We start from the raw sequence: 22,235 nt of genomic DNA on the forward strand, positions 1-22,235 counted from the left end.
GCCCTTTGAAAGTTGAAAGGTCAGGATGAGCTCAGCACATTTTTTTAAAAGCTGGCTTCCTAAGGAATTACTTCTAATACCATGGTTTTGCTATTTTAACTTTTCTCAGCAAGAGCTCTGTAATGGAAATTCTGCCTGATCATGCAGGTCTTGTTCAGGCAACATACTTTCAATTGATTTTACGTCCATTCATCACAAGTATTTGCTTTAAAACTGATTTTATGTCTAGATAGAACATGGTCACATATGATTTAAACCAAGTGCACTGCATTTAGCACATAAACGATACAGTTACCTGGTTTTCCTCCTGTACTGGGATGCCATTTTCAGTTGTACAGAGGTGGGGCAGCTCCTCATAACCAGATCTGGAAAAAACCAGCCTGGCCAGCTGTATTCCTCACAGGTCTGTGTGTGCTAAGGCATCCCAAGAGCAGGTCATAACCTTATTAGACAGACCTTCCAGGCATCTGCTTCCCTGCTGAGGCAGGGCCACCCAGGTCTGAGAGATAGCACTGGCATCCCAAAGAGGGGCAGCTGGAATAGGTGCAGAATGTGAAGACATATGTATCCAACACCTTAAGTTAATAGGCCATCAGTTAAAGCTGATGCCTAGGCAAGCTCTGAATATGTTGCAAAGTCAGGGCTGAAAATGGTAGGTGCTGAGGGCTCCCCTTCCTGCAACTTAAAGAGCAGAAGCTCATGCTATTTCTCAGTTATTTACATATGTATTCTTATTACATTTTGGGATGTTTCAAAGAAGTTTAAGATAAGAACATCTGCCAAGAACAACTCCAAAGCAGAACACTCAATGGAGGTGACTTGGTCAGCATCACTCCTACTGCCACAGGTGTTTTGAAAACTCTGCAGTGACAAGTTCAGCTGAGAACAATACTACTGCTAGAAAACTGCAACAAAGTGATACCCCCCTTAGCCACCAGTCAGAGTGTTTCTGTCCAGTCTCAGCTGATCACAGTATTGCTCTTTTTTTCCCAAAAACTGGACCCCAGAATCACATGGGTGATGCTCATGGCTTTGTATGGCCATGGCCCTTGTTCAGTGACAGAGTTAATCCCAAGTTAATAATTACACGTTTAGCATGTTATGCAAACACTCACTCCTGTTTTTTCACCAGTGTCCATTCTTCCGCTTTGTGATAGCCACTCCTTTTCTCATTTGATTTCACACACAGCAGGAGCACAAGTCCCATGGGCATCAATGTCCCCTCCCTGGCCTCGCCTGCCCTCAGCAGTGACCCCGTGCTTCCTGGGTTAGGACCCATGAGCTGCTCGAGCAGCCTCTCTTCTGGATTCAGATTACTAAGATCAAAAGTTCAGCAGGTCCAATCCTTGCTCAATCTGCTAACATATTTATTTACTCCAGTGACCTGCCAGGTCTGCAGCAGTCCTACCAGACCCATGAGAAGATCCTCAGCTCTCTTCAGAGCTGGCCTGCCCTGTGCATGCACAAGCCAAAGGGCTGCTCTGGAGGGAGAGCAGAGGCATGGGGGCTAGCAAAGGATCACAAAACACTGTTTGGAGCCAGCAAGTTACCATTAAAGAATGCTGCCCACTAATGTAGAAAAACTGGGTGCCATCCACTCACCAACCCTGTTATTCAAGTTCTGCAGCCTGCAGCAAAGGCCTCCTAGAATTAGCTCTCAGAGTCTGGTGGTGAGACACCTCTGATGCTGGGTTTGCCTTGAGGTTGTTAAATACCTGGTCCATGTGATTGGGCTAATTAAACATTTTTAGCCAAACAAATCCCTGCTTGTGAAGGTATAAAAGCTAAGAGGATTATATGTTAGTTAAACTACACATAACTGAGAAACAAACTTGTTGCTGTTAATTCTTAAAAATGCTACCCCAGTGCGTGCAAGTGGAAGGAGTGGGTAACAAAATTAATCTGTGAAACTAAAGTCTCAGATGGCAGTTAAATCAGGTATATTCTGTAGAAAAAAATGTCTTCCTTGAATGCAATATTGCCATGTAATAGGGGAAAACTTTGTTCTACATACTGAAGGCAAAACCAGCTTTAATTAAAATCATTTGATCTCCACTATTCTTGTTAAGGAAATGTAGGCAGTTCCTATTTTTCTATAGGTTTACTACTGCTACCAATTGGATATATATATATATACACACATACATATATAGAAATAGCAATAAAAGCTGGATAAGAGCAACATAACTCCAAAGTTTCATCAGAAATGATTTCTCAACTGAGAAAGTGGCCAAGAGTCACTCCTGTTGTGCTGAGAAGTCAGTGGCTCTCAGTGACTTTCCACCTTGTCCTTCCAGGGGGGTCTCAGTTATGAAGAATCAGTTTATTTTGCATTTCTCTGGGAAAAGGCAACCATTTTCTTCTCCTGATAAGGAATTCCTTGTAATAGCATCCTCAGTAATGAGAGATTAAGGAAAACGGAATTTAGATCTACAGAATATTTGTGCTGAACAAATGTTCCCTCCTTACAAAAAACCCCACCAAAATTAGGCCATTGGAACCTCCAGACTCTTCCTCCCATTCTAAAAATGCCTTTGTGTTTTATGCCTGCTCAGAAATCGTTGACATTATTTGTGGTGAGACTCTTTGGCTTGGCTGCAGTCAGCAGCCCTCACCATCAGCCTCTGCTGCTACCTCTCATTTTGCCTTGTTCACTGCTTCTTCCTGGGCAAACATCCCATGGATCCCAGGGTTTTATCTTGATAGCTCTGTTCTCTCCTACCAGCCTCATTCTGGAACACTTGCTAATACAGGTAGCACTAATTATACTTTTATTTTAATGCAAATATTTAGCTTGGGGACATAATAAATATATTCCTGATTTTGGAACTCTAAAAAAAGGCTGTTGTGCTGATCAGTGCCAATAAGGAAGGGGGAGAGGTAAGAACTCCCTCTCTACAGAAGTGAATGGAGATGAATCACATCAACAATCATTCCTGGGTGCTGGAAGACAATTGCCCTCTGTAAGGGCCAGAACAGCCCCTGGCACACTTTGGACCCAACTCATTTAAGTCCCAGTTGCCCGAATCAGAGGACAGATACCATTCACCCTGTCACAGGCTGGTGGGGGTTGGGATGAACTCTAAATTGTTCCTAACACACAATTTGGGAGCAGCCATTTGGTTTTGGTGATCAGGACAGCATCCTCCTCTGGAGGCAATCAGCCTCTGTGCCAAGAAGCAATTTTGGGCACGTTTAATTCTCTAGAAGAGACGTAGCTAATGGGAAAAAGAGATAGAAAACCAGACCCATTCTTTAACAACCAAACTAAAGAAATCTTTTACATCTGGAAATATTGAGGCAGATGACCAAATAATTAGCACTGCAACAAGTTTGCACTGCCTGCAGCTAGAAGAACTGGTCTCTGTGGAAGTAGGAATGTGGTTGAGCCTGCAAAAATGTGATAAGAGATTTATACCTAAGATTTTTGGATGGTCTGCATGTGTCACAGTTAAGATTCTCAGAGATGAAAGAGCATTCAGTACTGCAGTCCCATGTAAAAAAACTCTACTCAAACCAGCTGAGGATGGCTTGGCTATCCAGTGCCAACATCACATCCTGAGAAGGTAAAAGTATCAAGAGTACAGATGTGTAAACAACCTCTTTCTATCACAAGGGGACCCTGAAAACAACACTATCAAAGATTCTTTTCCTTGCTTTTCTCAACAAAATCAAAAAACCTGGTTGCAGTTTGATTTTTTTCTCTAGTACTTCTTTAAATTTTCCTACAATTTTCACATAAGGTGCTCCAAATTGAAAAGTGGAAATATTGTCCTTGGAATTTTTATTTTTACACAATTCGGGTTGTTTTGCAAACTTGACTCAAACTTACAAATACAAAATCCACCATAAGTGTGCTGTTTACACAATGGTTTTCACCACCTGGAATCCTGATGAGCTTGCATATTGTTAAGACAAAAAGAACAGATACGGATTTCAATGCCAATGTTTCATCACATGTGTGGGCTGGTGCTGGCTGTAGGTATGAAATACAAATTTGGTATATACAGATCTTGCTGATCTAGTAGAAGGATTAAACAACATGTCTCCTGGCCCTTTTACAGAAGGATGATTCAAACAATTCATAGGTTCCTAGGCTGCTGCACAAGATCACAGCCTGATCACACGAGTATGATGGCATAAATAGATGAATAATAGCAACTGCATTTTCAGTCCCACCCACATCTCATCTTATTTTTTTTAAATCACAGAACACCTACACACAATGCTTGGCTAAGGCTGACAAACACAGAGTACAAAAAAATTGATATATCGTCTTCTTTGTCTGTTTGTATCTCAGAAGCAAATAAGAACCAGGGTTTCTTTTCCCTGCTTTGTTTTTTTGTTGTTTCTTTTTCCTTCTTTGAAGGAAATACATCTGAGAAAACAGCGAGCAAGTGGTGAAAGCCATTAGCTGCTTTGGGATTTCAAAAGATAAGTCCTTACACAAGTGTATGTGGGATTGGACTAGAGTAGGAAACAGCCAACCTGCTCTGAAACACTGCTGCCTGGCTGCCCAGCCAGGCTGTGGTTGTCTCCAGCACATGTCACAACCTTGCCTCTTTTGAGAGCTACAAGGGTATTGCCCTTGAGTTGAATGGAGGCAAGATCAAGCCCTACCCAGAAAGTTTCATACGCTACGTGTCGTGTGTGCATGCCAGCATTATGCAATGGGCTGAAAAATGAAAACCTGTCAGGCACAGAACTGGTGCACCCAAGGACATACTGTTATTTGTTTTGCAGCTTTGCCACTCTAGCAGGGATTAACAATGTGCCATTGATAGCTCCCATGACAAAGTCAACCAAAACGCCTCATTTTTTAACTTTCAGAACATGATTTAAATTTCTGAGGGAAATGGCTTGCTCAGTCTCAGGGTTTTGGGTTTTAGCTTGTTTGCTTTTTTTTTTTGTTTTTTTTAATTACATCAAGAAAACACTTACTTTTTTCCAACCTTCTTTGTCCACATTTCCCCACCTTTGTCCCCCAGCTAGCATAATACAGCAGCAGATTGAATTCATATTCCAACTCCCTTATTTTTTCAACCAAGTTGGTAGGTATTGTAAGTCATCAACCTTTTCTTTCTGGAAATTCTTTGGTGTATTACTGCATAGCAGAGTGGTGTGACAAGGATAAAGAGATTAGAAGTAATTTCATATAACTCTTTCTTCTGTCAAAATCTGCAGAGGGCTCTGAGTGTTGCTGAAATTCTTCATTAAAATCTTTCAATACACAGACAGGAAATCTCTAAGCACCAAGACACAGAGTAACCCAAACAGATGGACAGAAGGAATACTAAATCAAAATCTGAACAGAGAGACAATGGAAAGGAAAAAAAAACCTGTTCAAGTACAATAATAATAATACACATAATAATGCATGTTATCTCCAAGGATGCTGACACCAATTCAGCTCTGAAAGCCAGAAGAAAATTTACTGATTTTCACCAGGTTCAAGTAATTAGGCATAACCAGTGCAGGCACAGGCTCTCTTTGCCACCATTAGACAGGTGAGGTGGCTGTGAGCTGCTCCGGACAAAATCCAGGCTGTGTTTTCCCTGTATGCTGTCCCAGCACACTGTACATACAGCATATGTAGGCAAAATCTGGCCAGCAGATGAGGAGATTTTTCCTTGTGAGATTTTCAGTGTGGGAAAGCAGGAGGGGAACACAGGGAGAAAAAGGAATTAAATATGATGTGGCCAACACATCTGGCCAGCCAATGCTTTCACTGCAGGCCTGACCAAAGCTTTGAAGATGAAAACAGAGCGACTTGCATTCTCTGTGATCTTCCCAGTAAATGAACAGAGTGGATAGACATGAAATGATGATGAGCTTTTCCAAAAGTCACCATCATGTACTGTAAAGCTATTGTCATGCAGTGCAGGTCCTCCTCAAAGGCAGTGACCTTGCAGAAGAACAGAGCATGGGCACAGGTGTGTGACAGGGCACATACAGCTACCACACCAGGTTAGAAGAGTTTAAATGCTGTATTCTGTACTACGGGGTGCAAACTCTTCTTCTGATTTTTTTGGGTCCTTTTCTTTGTCTATGAGTCATCCACCCACTAGTTCTCATAGGCATGTTCACAATGTAGGCTTGCTAAATGAAAGCTGCAACATGGTCCACCACATTTCAGCCCACTTGGGACAGGTTTCATCCTTATCTTCAGCTGTTTGCTACACATGAGGGTGATTTCTCTGTGCAGTTTGTTTCTCATTCTGTTTCTGATAGATTTCAAGCTGGCTGATCAGGGGCTGGCTTTCCCTCCAGTGTCTGTGGTACCCAGTGCAAAGGGCACCTTTCATTTGTCTGCTTTTGCTTTAGAAGAATATATTAAAAGAACTGAATCAGTTCTAAATCAAAACTGAAACCATTTCATGATTGTTGGAACATTTAATACATTCATCCTCTGATCCTACACCTTTCAGGTCACAAAGGTCTTTGAGATGTCTCTAGGTGGGGGAACCATCTCCCTTTCACAGATGTGCCTCAACCCTCACCTGCCTGAAGGCAAAGAACAAAGCCAAGAGATAGTACCAAGTCTACAGTCCCATCATCTCAGTCTCCTACCAACCCTCTGTTCCTTCCTGAAAACACCTTAACTTCAGGTAACTGTCACACACAATATCCACCAGGAAAAGGAGAACCAGGCACCTTCACAGCACAGGGTGAATTGCTATGTTTGGACTCCTGGTTTTACAAATAACCTTTCTTAAACAGGTTGCTAAAGAGGATGTGGTGGTCAGTGATGTGCTAGATGTATTCTTTGAGCAAGGAAATGTCTAACACTAGGACACCTAGCAAGGGTAATATCCCAGTCCTCAGCACTCTCCTCACTATTTGTATTCCATAATGTCTTCCCTTTTTATCTTTCCATCTTTCCTTATTATGCTAAGGACACCAGTCCCATTTGTCTTTACCACAGGCTGTTTTTCCAGCTAAAACATTGTCAGTGAAAGAGGCTTCCCCTTTGACATACCTGCCCTGCTGGGCCAGGCTCACCAGCTCTCCGTCCCCCCAGCAGGGACTTGTGTGGGACCCAAAGCACCCAAAAACCAGCCAATTCAGAGCATGGGTGACTCCCACTCTTGAGAAGCCAGTGTTCACTCCTACTTAGAATCATAGAAAATTAGAGGTTGAAAGGGTCCTTGAAAGATCATTGAGTCCAACCCGCCCTGCCAGAACAGGGTCACCTACAGGCGGTCACACAGGAACACATCCACATGGGCTTTGAATGTCTCCAGGGAAGGAGACTCTACAAGCTCCCTGGGAAGCCTGTGCCAGTGCCCTATCACCCTCACAGTGAAAAAAATTCTTCCTAATGTTTGTATGGAACTTCCTACGCTCCAGTTTATAGCCATTGCCCCTTGTCCTATCATTAGTCACCCCTGAGTAAAGCTTGACTAACTACTTCTACCCATGGACATGCAAGGATGTGGATGAAACACAGAAACAGACCATGGTGCAGAAAGGACATCCCAGGATTTCCCCTTCCCAGCCCAAACCTTATCAGCCTGGTTTGGTGAGGATATCTCTTCTTGCAGGTTCTCTTCCTGGCCCTGCAGCTCTCCTGCTATGCAGTGGCATTGGGCTGTCATCTCCCCACACCTCACCTCTGGGTGCAGTCCCCAACAGTCTTTGGTCCAGAAGGGACTGAAGCATCACAGGGTTTTTCCTGGGTACCCTCCAGCCTGGCTGCTGGTACCACTGCTTTCACCCTCATGTTTCACTTGGTGAAGGTGCCAGCCCATGTTTGGCTGGTTGCTGCAGACCTGTGCATAGGAGAGTGAATGCTGCAATGGGCTGCTCCCCTCAAGAAGTACCAGAAGCCCCCTAAAGCACCTGATATTTGGAAGCTGGGTGCTGCAAATTGAATACTGCACTGCTACAGACCCTCAGAGGAGATGGTGGATTCCTTCACTTGCCATATAGTGCAGAGAGTGGCCCTGCTCTAGCAGAGAAGCTGGGGTTGGACACTGATGGTGGCTGCTGTCCGCACCACCCCCACAGAGGCATTGGAGGGAATGTGGTGCCTGATGCACTGTGAGAAAGGGGAACTCATAGCTAAGGCTGATAAAGAAGCTTTTGCCTACTGCTTTCTACCCTTGCTCTGCACATGGATCCTGTGTATCACTGGCCAAGTAATTTAAACCTAACTTTGTACCAATGGTCACCAACTGTGTGCTCCTTATTTTCAGGTGGGAACATTTTCTGGTCTGCAATTTGCTTTCAGAAGTGAAGAGCACTCAGAGCTGCAGGTGAGCTTGCTGGGAAATGCACTTTGAAAAGAAAATGTGGATCTTAAGCAAAAAAACCCATTTCATTCATTGACCAACTTTAACAATAAAAATGGGGTAGAGAATCCAAAAATTAAATGTTTGTCCTGAGACAAAATAAATTACCTCCTTTTTTTTTTTTTTTCCTCACTTCAGCTAGCTTAATGAGTCAGTCACACTGCTTGCCTTATGACTATTTTCCAGAAAACTTAGTTTTTTTATTCTAAAATAAAAAATTCACCTTCGCCTGGCCCTGGCATCCTAAATTGTACAGTCAAAACTGTGGTAAACTTAATTCATATTCTGCCTTCCTAGCTTTTTGATAAATATCAAATTGTTGCTATGCAGATTAGCTCATTACTGTTTATAAGTGTTGTACCATTAAAAAACAAAGAGTAAAAAATCTGTCCTCAAAGCAAAGCAGTGCAAGGCTGTGAATAATTTACATCCTGAAAAGTGGGAGAAAAAGAAAATAAATATTTAAACTGCTTACTGACCACCCTCTTTTTCATACATAGTATATGGCAAGGATTCTACAAAAAAAAAATCCCAACAGTACTGAATGTGTCAAAAAAACAGGATCATACTATAATAATACACACCAGAAGGCAAATCAGGATTGTGCAGACTATAAATCTGGCACAATCTGAATAGCACACTTCATATTTTTTTCTGAGTAGAATATATCTGTGTACCATTTCCTAAGCTTGTATTTAGTTTGTTTTGTTTTGTTGCACACTGAAACCCAACCCCAGATTCCATCATGTGGCATCCTTCTGACGCATGTGTCACCCACAGGGGTAGCACATGAGATTTACTCCATGGAGTTCTGTTCCACAAAGCAACTGAGTAAATCACAGAGACAGGGCAGCAGCCCAGCCCTGCATTTGCCCGCAGCAGCAGCAAAAGAGGGAAGAGGCAGGAGGGGGGAGCTCCTTCCAGCTTTCCAAGGGAAAGGTGGTGCTGGGAAAAGCCCTGGATTCACATCCCCAAGGCTTGTCCGATACCAGTGCCCCCAGCTCACACCATTTCCACCACCATTACCTCTAACCCTGGGTCCCCCTGCCTGGCTGGCTTTGTTTGCAGACCCCCATGTCAGACAGCTCTCAAATGTGCTGTCTCCCTGCCCAACCACCTGTTCTCAATCCCTTCCTTTTGAGTTATCCCCTTAAGCCCCTCTTTTTGTGACTCTTCTGACTCCCCATCAGCTGTTTCCAGGCAGCTGTCTTACCTTTCCTACCCCCTTCTTTCTCTTCCCTGGCTCCCAAATCTACCCTGCTCTTCACAGCCCCAAGCTCTTGAACTCTGGAGCGGAGAGCCCAGCAGCCTCATCCCTTTGCAGTGTGAACAGTGGTTTCTGGGACTGGGATGTTAAAAGCTGAAGCTTCTACCAAGCATATGGAAACTGATTTTCAAAGGTTTGTAGTCTGCTTAGACCCAGGTACCACTGCACAAGGCCCATTTCCTTGCTAAAGGTCAAGTCACTACACTAGGAAGAGGTTGCAAAAATTTATAAAAAACGCAAATTCTTTAACTGATTTTCAGAAATGGTCAAATCATTTTATGTTAAACATCTATCCAGGCAAACACAGAATGAGTCATGTGCATCAGACAGATATTTGCCACCTAATGTTTCTATCCAGGGACAAAATCTTTTCAAAATTATAAACAAATTAAAATAGTCTCCTACTATAAGCTGTAGGAAAGCCTTATTAACAAGAGCTGACTGTCTTCCTTTTACATCTGCTTATACAACGGGAACTTTTGGATGCAAAGTTTCACGCACTTGGAGCAGTTGCAGTCCCAGATCTCCATAGAGAGATCTTCTCAGGCAGAGAAACACAGAACCACAGAGCAGATACCCACAGCAACCAAAACCAGCCCCCTTTACCATACTGTCATTATCTCATCCATGGTATTTTTTGTGGCAAGAAAAGTTTTCTAAGCTCTATACTGGCACCTTTCCTGCAGAACCAGTAATTCAGACACTTTTTGCTTCTTGCCTGGCTTGTTCTACACCTTATTGCACACATACATACAATAGCATGTGTGAACTCAGAAGAAACCTTTATTTAATGGTGATTGACATTTGCCAGAGCTTTAAAAATGCAATGATTTTGGCATCAGTTACCTTCCAGGGAAGGATTAACAAACTGATGAGTTAACAACCAACTGATGTCCTTTGTTTAAAAAGGCTGCATTTCAAAATGGAGGCAGCTTTCAGACTTTTTGCAGAAAGATTGTGCTTTGATTTGGAAATAGGGAAGCTCAGCAAGGATTGCGACACAGAACAGATAAGATTAGACTAAGAGGAAATGTGATGGAAATGGTGTGGACCTACAGAAGAAGCAATAAAATGCTGTTCACCTCATACTGTTTGTGTTATAGGGTTTGTTTTAGGAGACAGAGAGGCGTCAGAGGTAAGGCAGAAGCTAAGACCTTCATGTGTTTTGGCATGGTGGATGGAACCCAGATTTGAACAACGTAGCAATGCAGTGAAAATGAAAGCCTGGTTCCTTCCCTTTGCACATCATTCAGAGCTGCTGATGTTACATTCATCCCCACTGCTCTTCCATGGTACCAGCATCTCTGCATTAATTTATGCAGTGCACCCTCATTCAGCAACCCCTCTCTTTGCATCCTTCCAAATATGCATCCTGTCACAGGATACCTGCCCACAGACCCAAACTTACCAGTGGACACCAGCAGAGCAAGTAGGGAGAGTGGAGGGCCCAGAAACTGGCACCCATGCTGGAAGGTGAAGGTGGACATGGTGGGATGGGGAAGCCAGGAGTCAGCAGTAGGTGCTGCATGCCAACTACAGCATCGTGCCACATGGACCAGGCCTGGCCCCTAGGAGTTTGGATCTGTGGTTTTGGATGGGTTTTGCTATGAGAGAACTCAGAAGGAAGCCTGCACAACAACAACTAGCAAGCTTATCTAATCCTCTTTGCAGCAGCCTTAGCTCTGGAAAGGGTTTGTCCAAGCTATTTGTGAGCACAACTCCCAGGACACAACTACATCTGTGGTAGCACGATTACAGCTCCCAGACGGCAGCAGGATCCTTTCTGATTAGTTTGGAGTACAAGAAAAAAACTGTATGCAGTTGCTTACCTATTAAAAGCACAAATATGTGTCCAAAGATACCATGAACTTGGACCTCAGCTTACAACTTCCCTATGCAGTCTGTTCCTTGGGTACCTAGAGAATTTATGTAGAGCTGTGCTCTTTGATTTTCACTATTATCAATATGAAGCTTTATTGCAAATCTAAGCTTCTAGGTTTACAGTAGATGGCATTTTTCATAAAATTAAGTTTATTACAGTGTCCAGGAGTAAGTAGATGGCATGGTCAGCAGTTTGGCTTTCATCTTCTTTGGAGTATTTCTTACTCAACTTATTTATTTTGAGTCACAGAATCACAGAAAAAAACTGTTGTGCCTATTGGAAAATGTAAAGAGACAGAGATGCTTTGTAGTAGAAGCAGGTGCATCCCTTGTAGCTCCTGTATACATGCAGTACGCTCTTTAACAACCTGTCTTCTATGGAACTCCTCAAGAGTGCAATTCTAGTGTTTCATTAGGAAAAAAAACATGTATTCCCTGTCTGTTGGCTGTAAAACCATGGCACGGGGAGAGAAAATGATCCTGTCAGCATCATCCCCCTAGACCAAGGACAAAGACAGTAACTAAACCCTGACAGTACTTTGGGAATTAAAAATCTAGCACTGACACTGATTTTTGTGATACCTACTGTGCAAAGACAGAGAAGCCTACACCTATTTAGATGCAGCAAGGTATTCCCCAAGCAGCTGCAAAGTTAAGCTTCCCAAATCCTTGTTCTCTGCCACTTTTACTGACTTCACTGAAGTCAGTGATCATTGATACCAGTGTAGAAGAAAAGATACTATTTGCACAATTGGTGCAAAAACATATAAATATAAACATAAAAAACCCAAATGCTTTTAGATTTAAAAAAATGTACAAATATAAACAACATGCTTCTATATTTTTTCCTTTTTTTTTTTTTTTTTTTTTTTTTTTTTAAAAAATAGCTCAAAAGCTCAGCAATCTACAGATGGAAATGCCAGGATCTGGCTCAGATTTCAGTCTCTTCAGTAAAGCCACAAGCTGAAGCTGGTCGAACAGGCTCAGCCCTCAGCTGTATTGCTTTATCAGTGGGATGGACACCACAACAGTGCCAACAGCCAGCAGCCTGCTCACAGCAACCCCAGGGGCCAGCAGGATTGCAGGTAACACACTTCTCTCAAATCCCTGCTGTGTCTGAACGGTGCCTCTCTCTGCACTAGCATGTCACCACAAACCCAGCTTTGGCAGATGACAGGAATCAAAAAGCCAGTTAAACTCCAGATAATGCTGTAGCTAGAGGAGAAAAAGGCCTGGAACTGCTATGTAAGTGTAAGACCTGTATGTCTTGGGCTTTCCTCATTCTGATGAGAAAGCCAACAGCCAAGGCCTCCGGTGTTTCCATCTCAGCAATACTTAACTGCACTTATTCAGGGCTTCTGGCAATTCATTCCACACCCCTCAGGGATGTAGGTTTTATACAGGGCCCCATATATCAACTCAAAAGTGAGCTGATAAACTTTCCCGAGGCAGGTGGCCATGGGAATGGCCAGGAATTTGCACAGGAATTTTCTTACTTAGACGCATGAGGTCAGCAGACAGTAAAAACTAAAATTGTTTGTCAGTCTGGCTTTGCTGCTTACCAGGAATGTGAGCCTGCAAATGAATACCTACAGAACAGAATTTTCAGAAGTAAAAACTGAATGTGGGAAGACATGGTCTCTGATCTTCTCAGCACCTCAGATAGGGACCTGAAAATACCTGTGATAAAACACAGGTCAGAGAAAAGACCTTCCAGTACCAGGAAGGGCTCCAGAGGCTGCAGGCTGGCATGTTACAAAGCAGCATGGAGCAGAGCAGCCAGGCTTGTTTCAGGAGCTGTTGCCTGTCCTAGAACGTGTTCCCACTGATCACACACCACAGGAGGCAGAGGACCCTCCCCATGTACCAGGCACCCTCACCACCCCTGTGGCACTTGGCAGGATTTATTGTTCACACATAGAGTCTGAGCTGTGACTCATACAGGTAAGTCAAGACATGGGACCTCAGTATGTGGAAGAAGCACGTTTCTGTTTATTATTGCTTCATACAATTAGCTTCCATGAAAATCACTTTTTCTTTAAATTTTTCTTGCAGGATAGCCATGGCCTGTTTGGACCACACTCAAGTCAAAGCTTTCTCCTGGGCCCTGGGGTTGTGCAGCACTGCTGGGTACATCTGCAGCAGCCCTGAGCCTAGGTGCTCAGGGTGAGCAGACAACCTTGTCAGCAGCATCTCCTCACCCTGTTCACTTTGTAAATGAGTAAGACACCACACACAGCAGCAACAATATGCACGTTCAGATCCCCTTGATCCAATTTGAAGCACCTCCAGCTTCCCATTGATTCACTGTGTGCATTCAGTAAGTCATCTAAGGTGAGTCTTCCCTTGCCTACTTCGTGAAGCCAAGAAGCCAAGGACAGAGTCAGTCTTCAAGAGCTACACATTGTACTGTGATCCCAAAACTTTGAATACACAGACACATAAAATCCATCTCTACTTGCAGCTTTTCCTGTGGCTATGGTCCTGTGAACTTCAGTATTAGTGACATCTTTAATGGAAATACTACTGACAGTGAAATGTTCCCCATGGGAAGCAGTACTCACGTTAGGATGTGGGTATCAGTGCATGAACTCTGCAGCATCCACTGCCAACAGAAGTTTTACTGCCAGAAGCATGTACACAGTGTGGACATGGCCTACGGTCATGTTAATAATGCAACTATTTTATTAAGGTAAGCTGAACATGCTCTTTTGTGGTAAAAACATCTTGAGGACTTGTCCTTGCATGAATGTTCATGTTTGACTCTTCCCTCTTTGCCTTTGGTGTTTTTTTTCCCAGCTCTGACTCTCCCTCTCTCCCCAGCCTCCAGAGCTCCCACAGTCACACCCTCATGCCCTTTGGTTCTCACCCCAGCACACATTCCAGGTTTAAAGACCTCAGCTAGCCACAGTCTTCCCTCCCTCGAGGTCTTAAAACCTTGTTGCTTCAGCAGCAAGCCTTTCAAACCTCAGTCAAGCATCTCTGTCTCATAATCTCCCTATCTGGGATCAGACTATAGTCAGCAAGTTGATCTTTTTCCCCTTTCTCCCTCCTCCTTCTCCTCTTTACAAGGATTCAGCATTTCTTATTTATACCCCTTCCAGTCCTGCAGACACCTCTCCTCCACCTGAGACCACTATCTTTCTCCTCAATTTTTCATTCTCCATTTTTCTCTTCTCACTATTGCTGGTTTATGGTGATGACACCATCCCCTTGTCATTCTGTGTCCACTTTACCTATTTCCTTCCTCCCCTGTCCTGATCTTTTTATTTTACTCATAAAAAACCCCACCATTCCTTTGGCATGCACTGGTTAGACTCCATCTCTTTACTACTGAATTTCCCCTGCACTAAGCCTCAAGTGGTCCCATTCAGCACCATCTGTTAGCCTCCCCCATTATATATCACCATTCAGCCTTTCTGTGATTTCCACTCCATCAGCCCTGATAACTTCTCTTCTGCTTTTAACCCTCATCTTTCTACTGAGTTCAATTGCAAATTCTGCCTATACTTGTTTCCTTCAATTTGCTTTTTGCTTTGCCATACTACCCAGGCCAGTTGGTGCCCCTCCACACTTTTTCTGTTATCTTCTGAAAGAGTTCCTGCTGGAAGCCTGGCCATCATGTCCAGCTCAGTGTGGTTAAACAGAGTCCCTGATACTACCACTCTCAAGGGATGCCCCAAATCTCTTTCTGCAGTGGCATTTACTGCTCTGTTTGGAGGCAGGACACAGCATTTATCTGGGCAGCCTTGATTTCGAGGTACATCCAAGATCTGTTCATGCTTTCAGCTTACATGTAAATGGCATTGCCTGTTCTATCATTGCTAAAAAACTTCTCTAGGGTCTCACCCTTGCATTAGCTCAGAAATGGTGACAATCTTTTCTCTGCTTTCATAACTGCAACCTCGATCTACTGTTTCATCTTCCAAATACTGTTACAAGGGTCATCCTTGTAGACTGATGCTTTGAGTATGCCACTCATTTTTGTGCTTTTGTTGACCAGCTCTCCATTCTCTAACAAAATAAAATGTGTCCTTACACACAGCACTTGCACAGATGGGCAGAGCTGAATGCCAAAGGGATGTCTTTTGCAGCTTTTATGCTTGCCATCAAAAACCTGTTTTCCCTTGTACTTCCTCCCTAGGACTACCTTCCTGATCATAACTGTAGAGAAACTTTACTCCATCCTGCCTAAATTCCTTCTAAAATCTCTCCCTTACTGCTGAAGCAGTGCAACAGCATCCAGACTGCCACTGTGCTGTGCCTACTCTGTACCCAGCTGACCCCTCACCATTTCCTTGTGCTCCACCCCATGTCTAACCCATCTCTTGCCTCTTGCTGGGTATTTCAGGAATAAACCCCAAATGACATGACAGTCTTTCTGTTCTACCTGTGGAGCAGGTACACACACAGCAGCAACACCCATGTCAGCAATCCTGGGTCTATGACAGTGCAAAAATTAACAGCAACCTGCTAAGGCTGAACCTACAGCCTGACTCGTGGTGGAGCTTAATAAGTGCCTCTGATAAAAGACAGAAACACAGAGGCAGTATTTAAGTTTATTTCAAAGGTAGAACTCAAGGACATCCTCTGGGTACTCAAAAGACCAAAACACAAATGTAAACCCTGAGCTAGACTGCTTGGGGTGGTGCTTCTCTGGAGTAAACCTCCAAGTGCCCCTCACATTGGTGACTAGGACAGAGAACATTTCAGTTGTCAGTAGCTGATTAAGCCATATCCACACTAGAGGTTGCTGAAACTTAGCATTGCCTCATGGTTCTTAGGCAAAGATTCTTATATATTTGTTGTTTCTTTCCATCTTGTGGCAAATAAGACCATCCGTGCTGATTTAGTCTCAGCTTTATGACCAAGCTAGGTAAAAGATAACATCCAGACTCTACGCACATTTTGAAAAACAAACTCTTAAAAATTATTGAAAACCTCTCTCTTCAAATGAAACCTTGCTTGTGGCCAGGGGATATGAAAGACTGGAAAGGACAAATGCCCTCAAATATCAGGTAGTCAGCTTTACAGTTACTAAGAAGTTGCTTTGCCCTGTTGAGTTTACTGTGTCACCAAAACCCTACCAACCATAGCTATACAAAGCCTGCATTGTCTCAGCAAGGCCACTGAGATGTTCCTGATCTTGGCAAGAGCTAGGTGTGCTCAAAAGCATTTTATTGAATAATAATAAAAAAAATTACAACAGCAGAAAGAAATATTATTTTAGGCCTCTTACTGGAAAGATAAAATTCAGAGTCCTTCCTTCTGCTAATGTGGCCCACAAAAATATCCTGTTCACAGGATCCACTTTACAACCTTGAAAATTGCACCTAAAAATCCCCATACAAAGCAGATTTCAAAGTGACTTGACTACAAAGTAAGGAAGGATTTGTGGGTATAGGTCGTTGGTAATTCGGAGATCTCAGTTTCCTGATAAAAATGGGAGCTACATACACACATCCACAGGCATGGAGATGGTTTCTTCATCATTAGTCTGCTACAAAACAAATCTAAGCTCTGCATTTGTCCAAGTCATTGATTTCTTGCATTCAACAGGAACAGGATGGGCAACATTTCTTCCCAGAGAACACTTATTCTCTCTTATTAAACTTCTCAATAAATCAGACATGCACAGATGATCAGGGCCAGTGATTTGAATGAGAAAGCCAAGATTATACTACACTTTCAGGTGAAGCAGTAGTATAATGTCTGCTGGACTTTGTCACTCTCATAGTGCTGTGGACTCCTATGGTTAATCAACAGGTGCTTGCACACCCACTCCATGGTAACCTCTGGATCTTCTTCTCTAGTTGTGGGATATTAATACAATTTGAACATGTCATTGGCAGCCCAGTGAATAGGGCTTCAGTACACACTTAAAACCATAAAAATCTATTTCACTGCTTGTCAGAGCCAATACTGAGTCTATGATGGTAGAAGTAAGATTTGCCGTCTATTTGTTGGGATTAAATATTTTTAGTCAGACACAAAAAAAGCATAATTTCCAGCTTTTACCCAAGATGTCTTAATTTTCACATAGGGAAACAGCTGACAGTGGAAAAAATGTATCCTAGCAAGCAAAAAAGAAACCTCTCTGCCTTCTGTCAGATGGTCTCACAGCTTTTGCAGCAGAGGGCATGGCATTGCACAGAGTGGGAGCAAAGGAGTGGGGGGGCCCTGCCATGCAGAGGTAGCCATGACCTGAAAATATGGAATGTGGGCAGCCCCAAAAGCAAACCCCAAGGCCAGGAGAGCCCAGCTGAAGCTAGCCGGGTGCGGACCATGCAAGGACAAGGTTTCAGACCAAACCACCTTTGAAATAGCATTCCCTGGAGGCTCTGTCATGTCTGATGCTTAAATTAAATACTTCTATTCCAAGGGTTTCAACGCCTGTTTAATCTGGTGTGTTGAAGGCAGCACATTCCTTTAATTTCTAAAACTTCAAAGATTTCACATCCCGGGTAGCTGCGGGGACACCCAGAAATGATTAACAGCCGTGATTAACAACCCTGAGCATTTCCCTAACAACACCTAGGCCCCATGTGTCAGAAAAAGTTGGTACCTGAAAGCAGGGGAGGAAGCTGGGGGCTCGGTGGAAGCACCGGCCCTTAGGTTCGGGCGCGATGCACAGAAGGAAAACCTATCCCGGGGAGGAAACCTGGAGGGGAGTCGGGGCAGAGAGAACGAATACTCAAGAAAAGTGTTTGTCTCTTCTTTTATCTCCCAGACGGCACTTTGATAGCCTTCAGCGCTCATGCTACGAGTCTGACGGACACCAAACGGCGGCGTATTCCCGGCATTATCTCGCTTTCCTCTTAGAGGGCGCGTTGCCTTCCAGCTTTCCAGCTGGATACCAGGCTCCGCTTAACACGGACCTCGCACCCCACACCACCCGGCACCTGCCGGCACGCAGCCCGACGGCAATCCCGGCAATCCCGACAGCAATGCCATCCCGACAGCAATGCCATCCCGACAGCAATGCCATCCCGACGGCGAGGCCGCTGGCAGCCTGCCTGCACCCTGCCGCTTGCTCCCTCCCTGCTTGCGAAAGACGCCGAGTTCCCCCTCTCACATCATGTGAACTCGGCTCAACTGGTAAAGAATAATTGCAGGCTTGTCCACGTTATCATCTGCGAAGTCTAGGAGGCACATAAAGGCACTAATATTCCGTTTGCATTAGCCTCAGGCAGCTCATTTCAGTCTGGTTTTATGTTCCTGCCCCTCCGCCAGGCCAGGCCAGGCCAGCTGAGCTGATAAAACTTAGGAGGGATTTTGTGACTTCTTAGGTGCCAACCCATCTTTAATTATCATAATACTTTGGCTTTTGTTCAAAATTTTATTTTAAATTCCTAAGAAGAAATGAGCTGTGTAGCTGTGTAGCTTTCCATCACGGAGGGGGGACATAAAAAAAAAAAAAAAAAAAAAAAAAAAAAAAAAAAAATCAGCTTTTTCTTTTAACATGAATAAGGAGTCCCTGGCATTTCCCATGTAATCACACATGCCTCAGAGTGAAGAAGAAATTTCACCTCCTGATTGATACATGTATTTTAAACGGTCATCAGAAACTTTTCCCAGATAAGGTCCTGTTCTTATGCTAATATCTATAACTTATCGGCAGACGGCAGCCTATCTCAGAGCCCTCTTATCACTTCCCTGTCACTTGTACCACCACTCTCCGTTCTTACCAACAACGGTATTTTAGATGTTGAAGAAGAGGAAACAGCCATAAAAACAAAATACCCCTTCCAAAATTTACTCCAAAGACATCAGGCATGTCATGCTGTGTTTTTTCTTTGACATGGAGAAACATATATTTTTTAAATTAAAACTCTAGGATCTGCAGATGACTTCTCACTCTGTCTTTATTTAGTACCTGTTTGTGCCTCTCATCTGCCATCTTTCCTCAGAATCACCAGAAATCTGTCACTTGGAAAGAGTCACCAAAACTTCACTGAGAATCTCTGCAGTCTTCTCTGTTTGCCTTTTTCCCCTAAAAATATTTTCAAATGCATTTTCGGAGCGAGCGCCTTGTCCTCTTACGTTGTCAACCCAATCACAGAAGAGTAAACCTTCAGGCAAGGACAGAGGAAGAGCAAAGCAAAACAAAAAGTGATGGCACCTACCTGGAGCCCGCCTCAGCACCCAGCACCATTCGCAGCAGCGGCAGCGTTTCGGGGCAGCAGCCTAATGCATTTTCCTTTCACCGCGCTGCTAAAGGAGAGTTGAGCAACTTCTCACGCTGCTGCTTGGAGCAACAGCTCTCCCCAGCCTTAACACCCTCTCTTGGCTCGCTCTCTCTCTTTTCTTTTTTTTTTTTTTTTTTTTTTTTTTTTTTTTTAAACAGTTTTTGAGCACTAAAACTTGCAATTAGTACCAGCTAAGCCAAAGCCCCTGCTCGCCCCTGCCCTAAGCCGCACATTCCAGGGCGCTGAGCAGGACGCTGAGCTCTTCCACTCCCAGACCTCAGTTTCTGCCTACGAACTCGATAAGGCTGCAGGAGTTCAGGAACACTCACTGAAGCTCGGAGAGGGGAAACATTGGTCTCTCATCCCCAGCCTGGGTGGTTTTTTTATCCTTCCCCCCCCCGCTTCCTCCTCCCTTTCTGTCCGCACTCACAGTAGCAAGGTTGTCTCCTGACTACTCCCTGCCTTAAACTCACCAAACCAGATTTTTACTCCCAACACCTTCACGTAAATCTGAACTGAAATTTTACCCTGCTCGCTGAGCCTTGGCTGGCTAAGGGCCAGCGCAGCATTCCTGTTGTTTTAAGAGGGCAGATTAAAAAAAAAAAAAAAAAAAAAAAAAAAAAAGGGAACCTGGAGAGATACAGGGGCTGGAAGGAAACAAACTTTGAGAGCAGCTTCACTTAAGAATGCTGTGGGATTTCCTTTTATATTTAAAGGACTAACTCAGTGATTTCTTTTTTGGCAGTGTCAGTTACGAGAAAATACCATCCCCAGCCATTTGCATCCTTCAGGTGGATGGACATTTGAAAACAAAATAAACCACTGGTACTCACCAGAAGGATAGCATCGCCGGCCTCAGCACAGCAGGGAGAGGAGCCTACACCTTTGCCTGATGGGCAGCTGTAGCGCTGGTCAAAGAAGTGCCACATTTTACCCTTTTCTGACCTAAAGTTACATGTGGTTTCTAGAAAAGGAACAAAACAGAAACCAGTTTATATTATGTACATATAAAAAACAAAACAAAACAAAAAACAAAACAAAAAACCCCACACAGACAAAAAATCAAAGCAAACCAAAAAAGAAAAAAAAAAAGAAAAAAAGAAAAAAAACCTCCAAACCAACCAGCCAAGCCTTCTTTTAACCTCTGGGTGATCCCTCTGACCGTTGTCAGGCTTAAAGAAACAATGAAGCAAGACTGTAAACTTTCTCACCTCTTTTTTACATTACCTGTCTGCGCCTGGTTATGGGCTTTGATGTATTGAAACAAAGCACGAGACCTGTTTATAGTAAATGAAACCAACGAACAAAGAGCTCTAATTCAGAGTTGTGACTAAACAAACTGGAACAGGAAGCACACACCAGCAGATTTTATTTATTTATTTATTTATTTAAAGTAGTAATTCCTGCTTGCATTGTCATGCAACAGAAAAACAAAACAAAACAAAACAAAACCAAAACCCAACTAAGTTTTCAGCTTCTCCCTTCGGTCAAATGCAGGGAAATTTTTAATTGGAAAACTAAATGCAGGCAATGCTTCATCGCGTGTATGCAAATACTCAACAGCCTTTACCACCAGTAGTCATCTAAATATCTTATTCATCTGTTGGTTTCCCTTTGCAGGAAGTTTCACGGATTAGTTGGCCCCACCCCCTCCAATTAACACCTGTAATTAATGACTAGACAATAGGTCTGCATCTAGGACAGCTGGACAAAGCAAGCCTCCAATAAACAGTAGATTAACAGTCCTACAAGTTGAATCTTTAAAGAAATAATATTTGAGGTTAAAATTAGTGACAGAAATTTATGCTTCATAATTCTCCCTAATTTTTAAATGTTTGTCCTTCTAAACATGTATTTCTCTAATCGTACTAATTTTCCAATTTTACTTAAGCAAATCTGTCTTGACTCCCTAAGAGAGTTTTGCTTCAGGCAGAAACTGATGAATCAAACTACTATTGGGATAACACGTGAAGCCAGACAGCTAAATATTGCAGAGAGCTCGAGTTAGCAGTGTACTCTTTCAGAAGCTGATCAAAGGATGTGATCTGGGTTTTAGCAAATGCACCAAGCACAAAAAATATCTTTCAGAATTTACCAGCATTAATCAGCAAATAATCACGGCAAAAAGTGCCATAAAATACTTGAATTAAAATGAGAATCCAGCATTTGCTGCAAACGTTTTATGCAGTGTAATTCTTTAAGAAAAAAATAGTCCAGAAACACAAATACTGGAGGCCTTAGTGGTACAAAAATCACATAAGTATTCTAGCATAATATTCCTTAAAAATGTAGCCCACTTGTCCCAAAGCAAGCCTTTCTGTAGTTTTTCCATCTGATTATTTGCCAATATAGACCCTAGGAAATCTATTTTGTAGAGAGAGGGTATGCTCCATATGCTCTATTTAGAGGAGCAAAATAGGCATTACAGGCAGAAGTACTTCTTAGTCAATATGTATATGTATGTGTATGTGTATGTGTGTGTATATATATAGACATACAAGTGAGTATATATATATATATATACATAAATGAGAATCTCTAATACAGTGAACAGTACAGAGAATGCAAAGGCACGTGAATGTGACTACACTGCCCTGCATGTCC

At 43.1% G+C, this 22,235-nt stretch overlaps 1 protein-coding gene across 3 annotated transcripts in view; it reads right to left on the minus strand.

Annotated features, from left to right (window-relative positions):
• Positions 1-20,537, minus strand: part of RBM47 (RNA binding motif protein 47) — a 76,934-nt gene extending 56,397 nt beyond the window's left edge. For 2 of the 3 annotated variants that reach the window (XM_030449820.1, XM_030449819.1), the window contains exon 1: positions 19,569-19,640. In XM_030449820.1, the coding sequence (XP_030305680.1) occupies positions 19,569-19,597 (29 nt within the window). In that variant the 5' untranslated portion in view covers positions 19,598-19,640. Of the gene's footprint in view, positions 1-19,568; positions 19,641-20,464 lie in introns of those variants that run through there. The other variant, XM_030449821.1, reaches the window with a different exon arrangement.
• Positions 20,538-22,235: the final 1,698 nt, after the last annotated feature.

This window comes from Calypte anna, chromosome 4A, assembly GCF_003957555.1.
Source record: "Calypte anna isolate BGI_N300 chromosome 4A, bCalAnn1_v1.p, whole genome shotgun sequence".
NCBI lineage: Eukaryota > Metazoa > Chordata > Aves > Apodiformes > Trochilidae > Calypte > Calypte anna.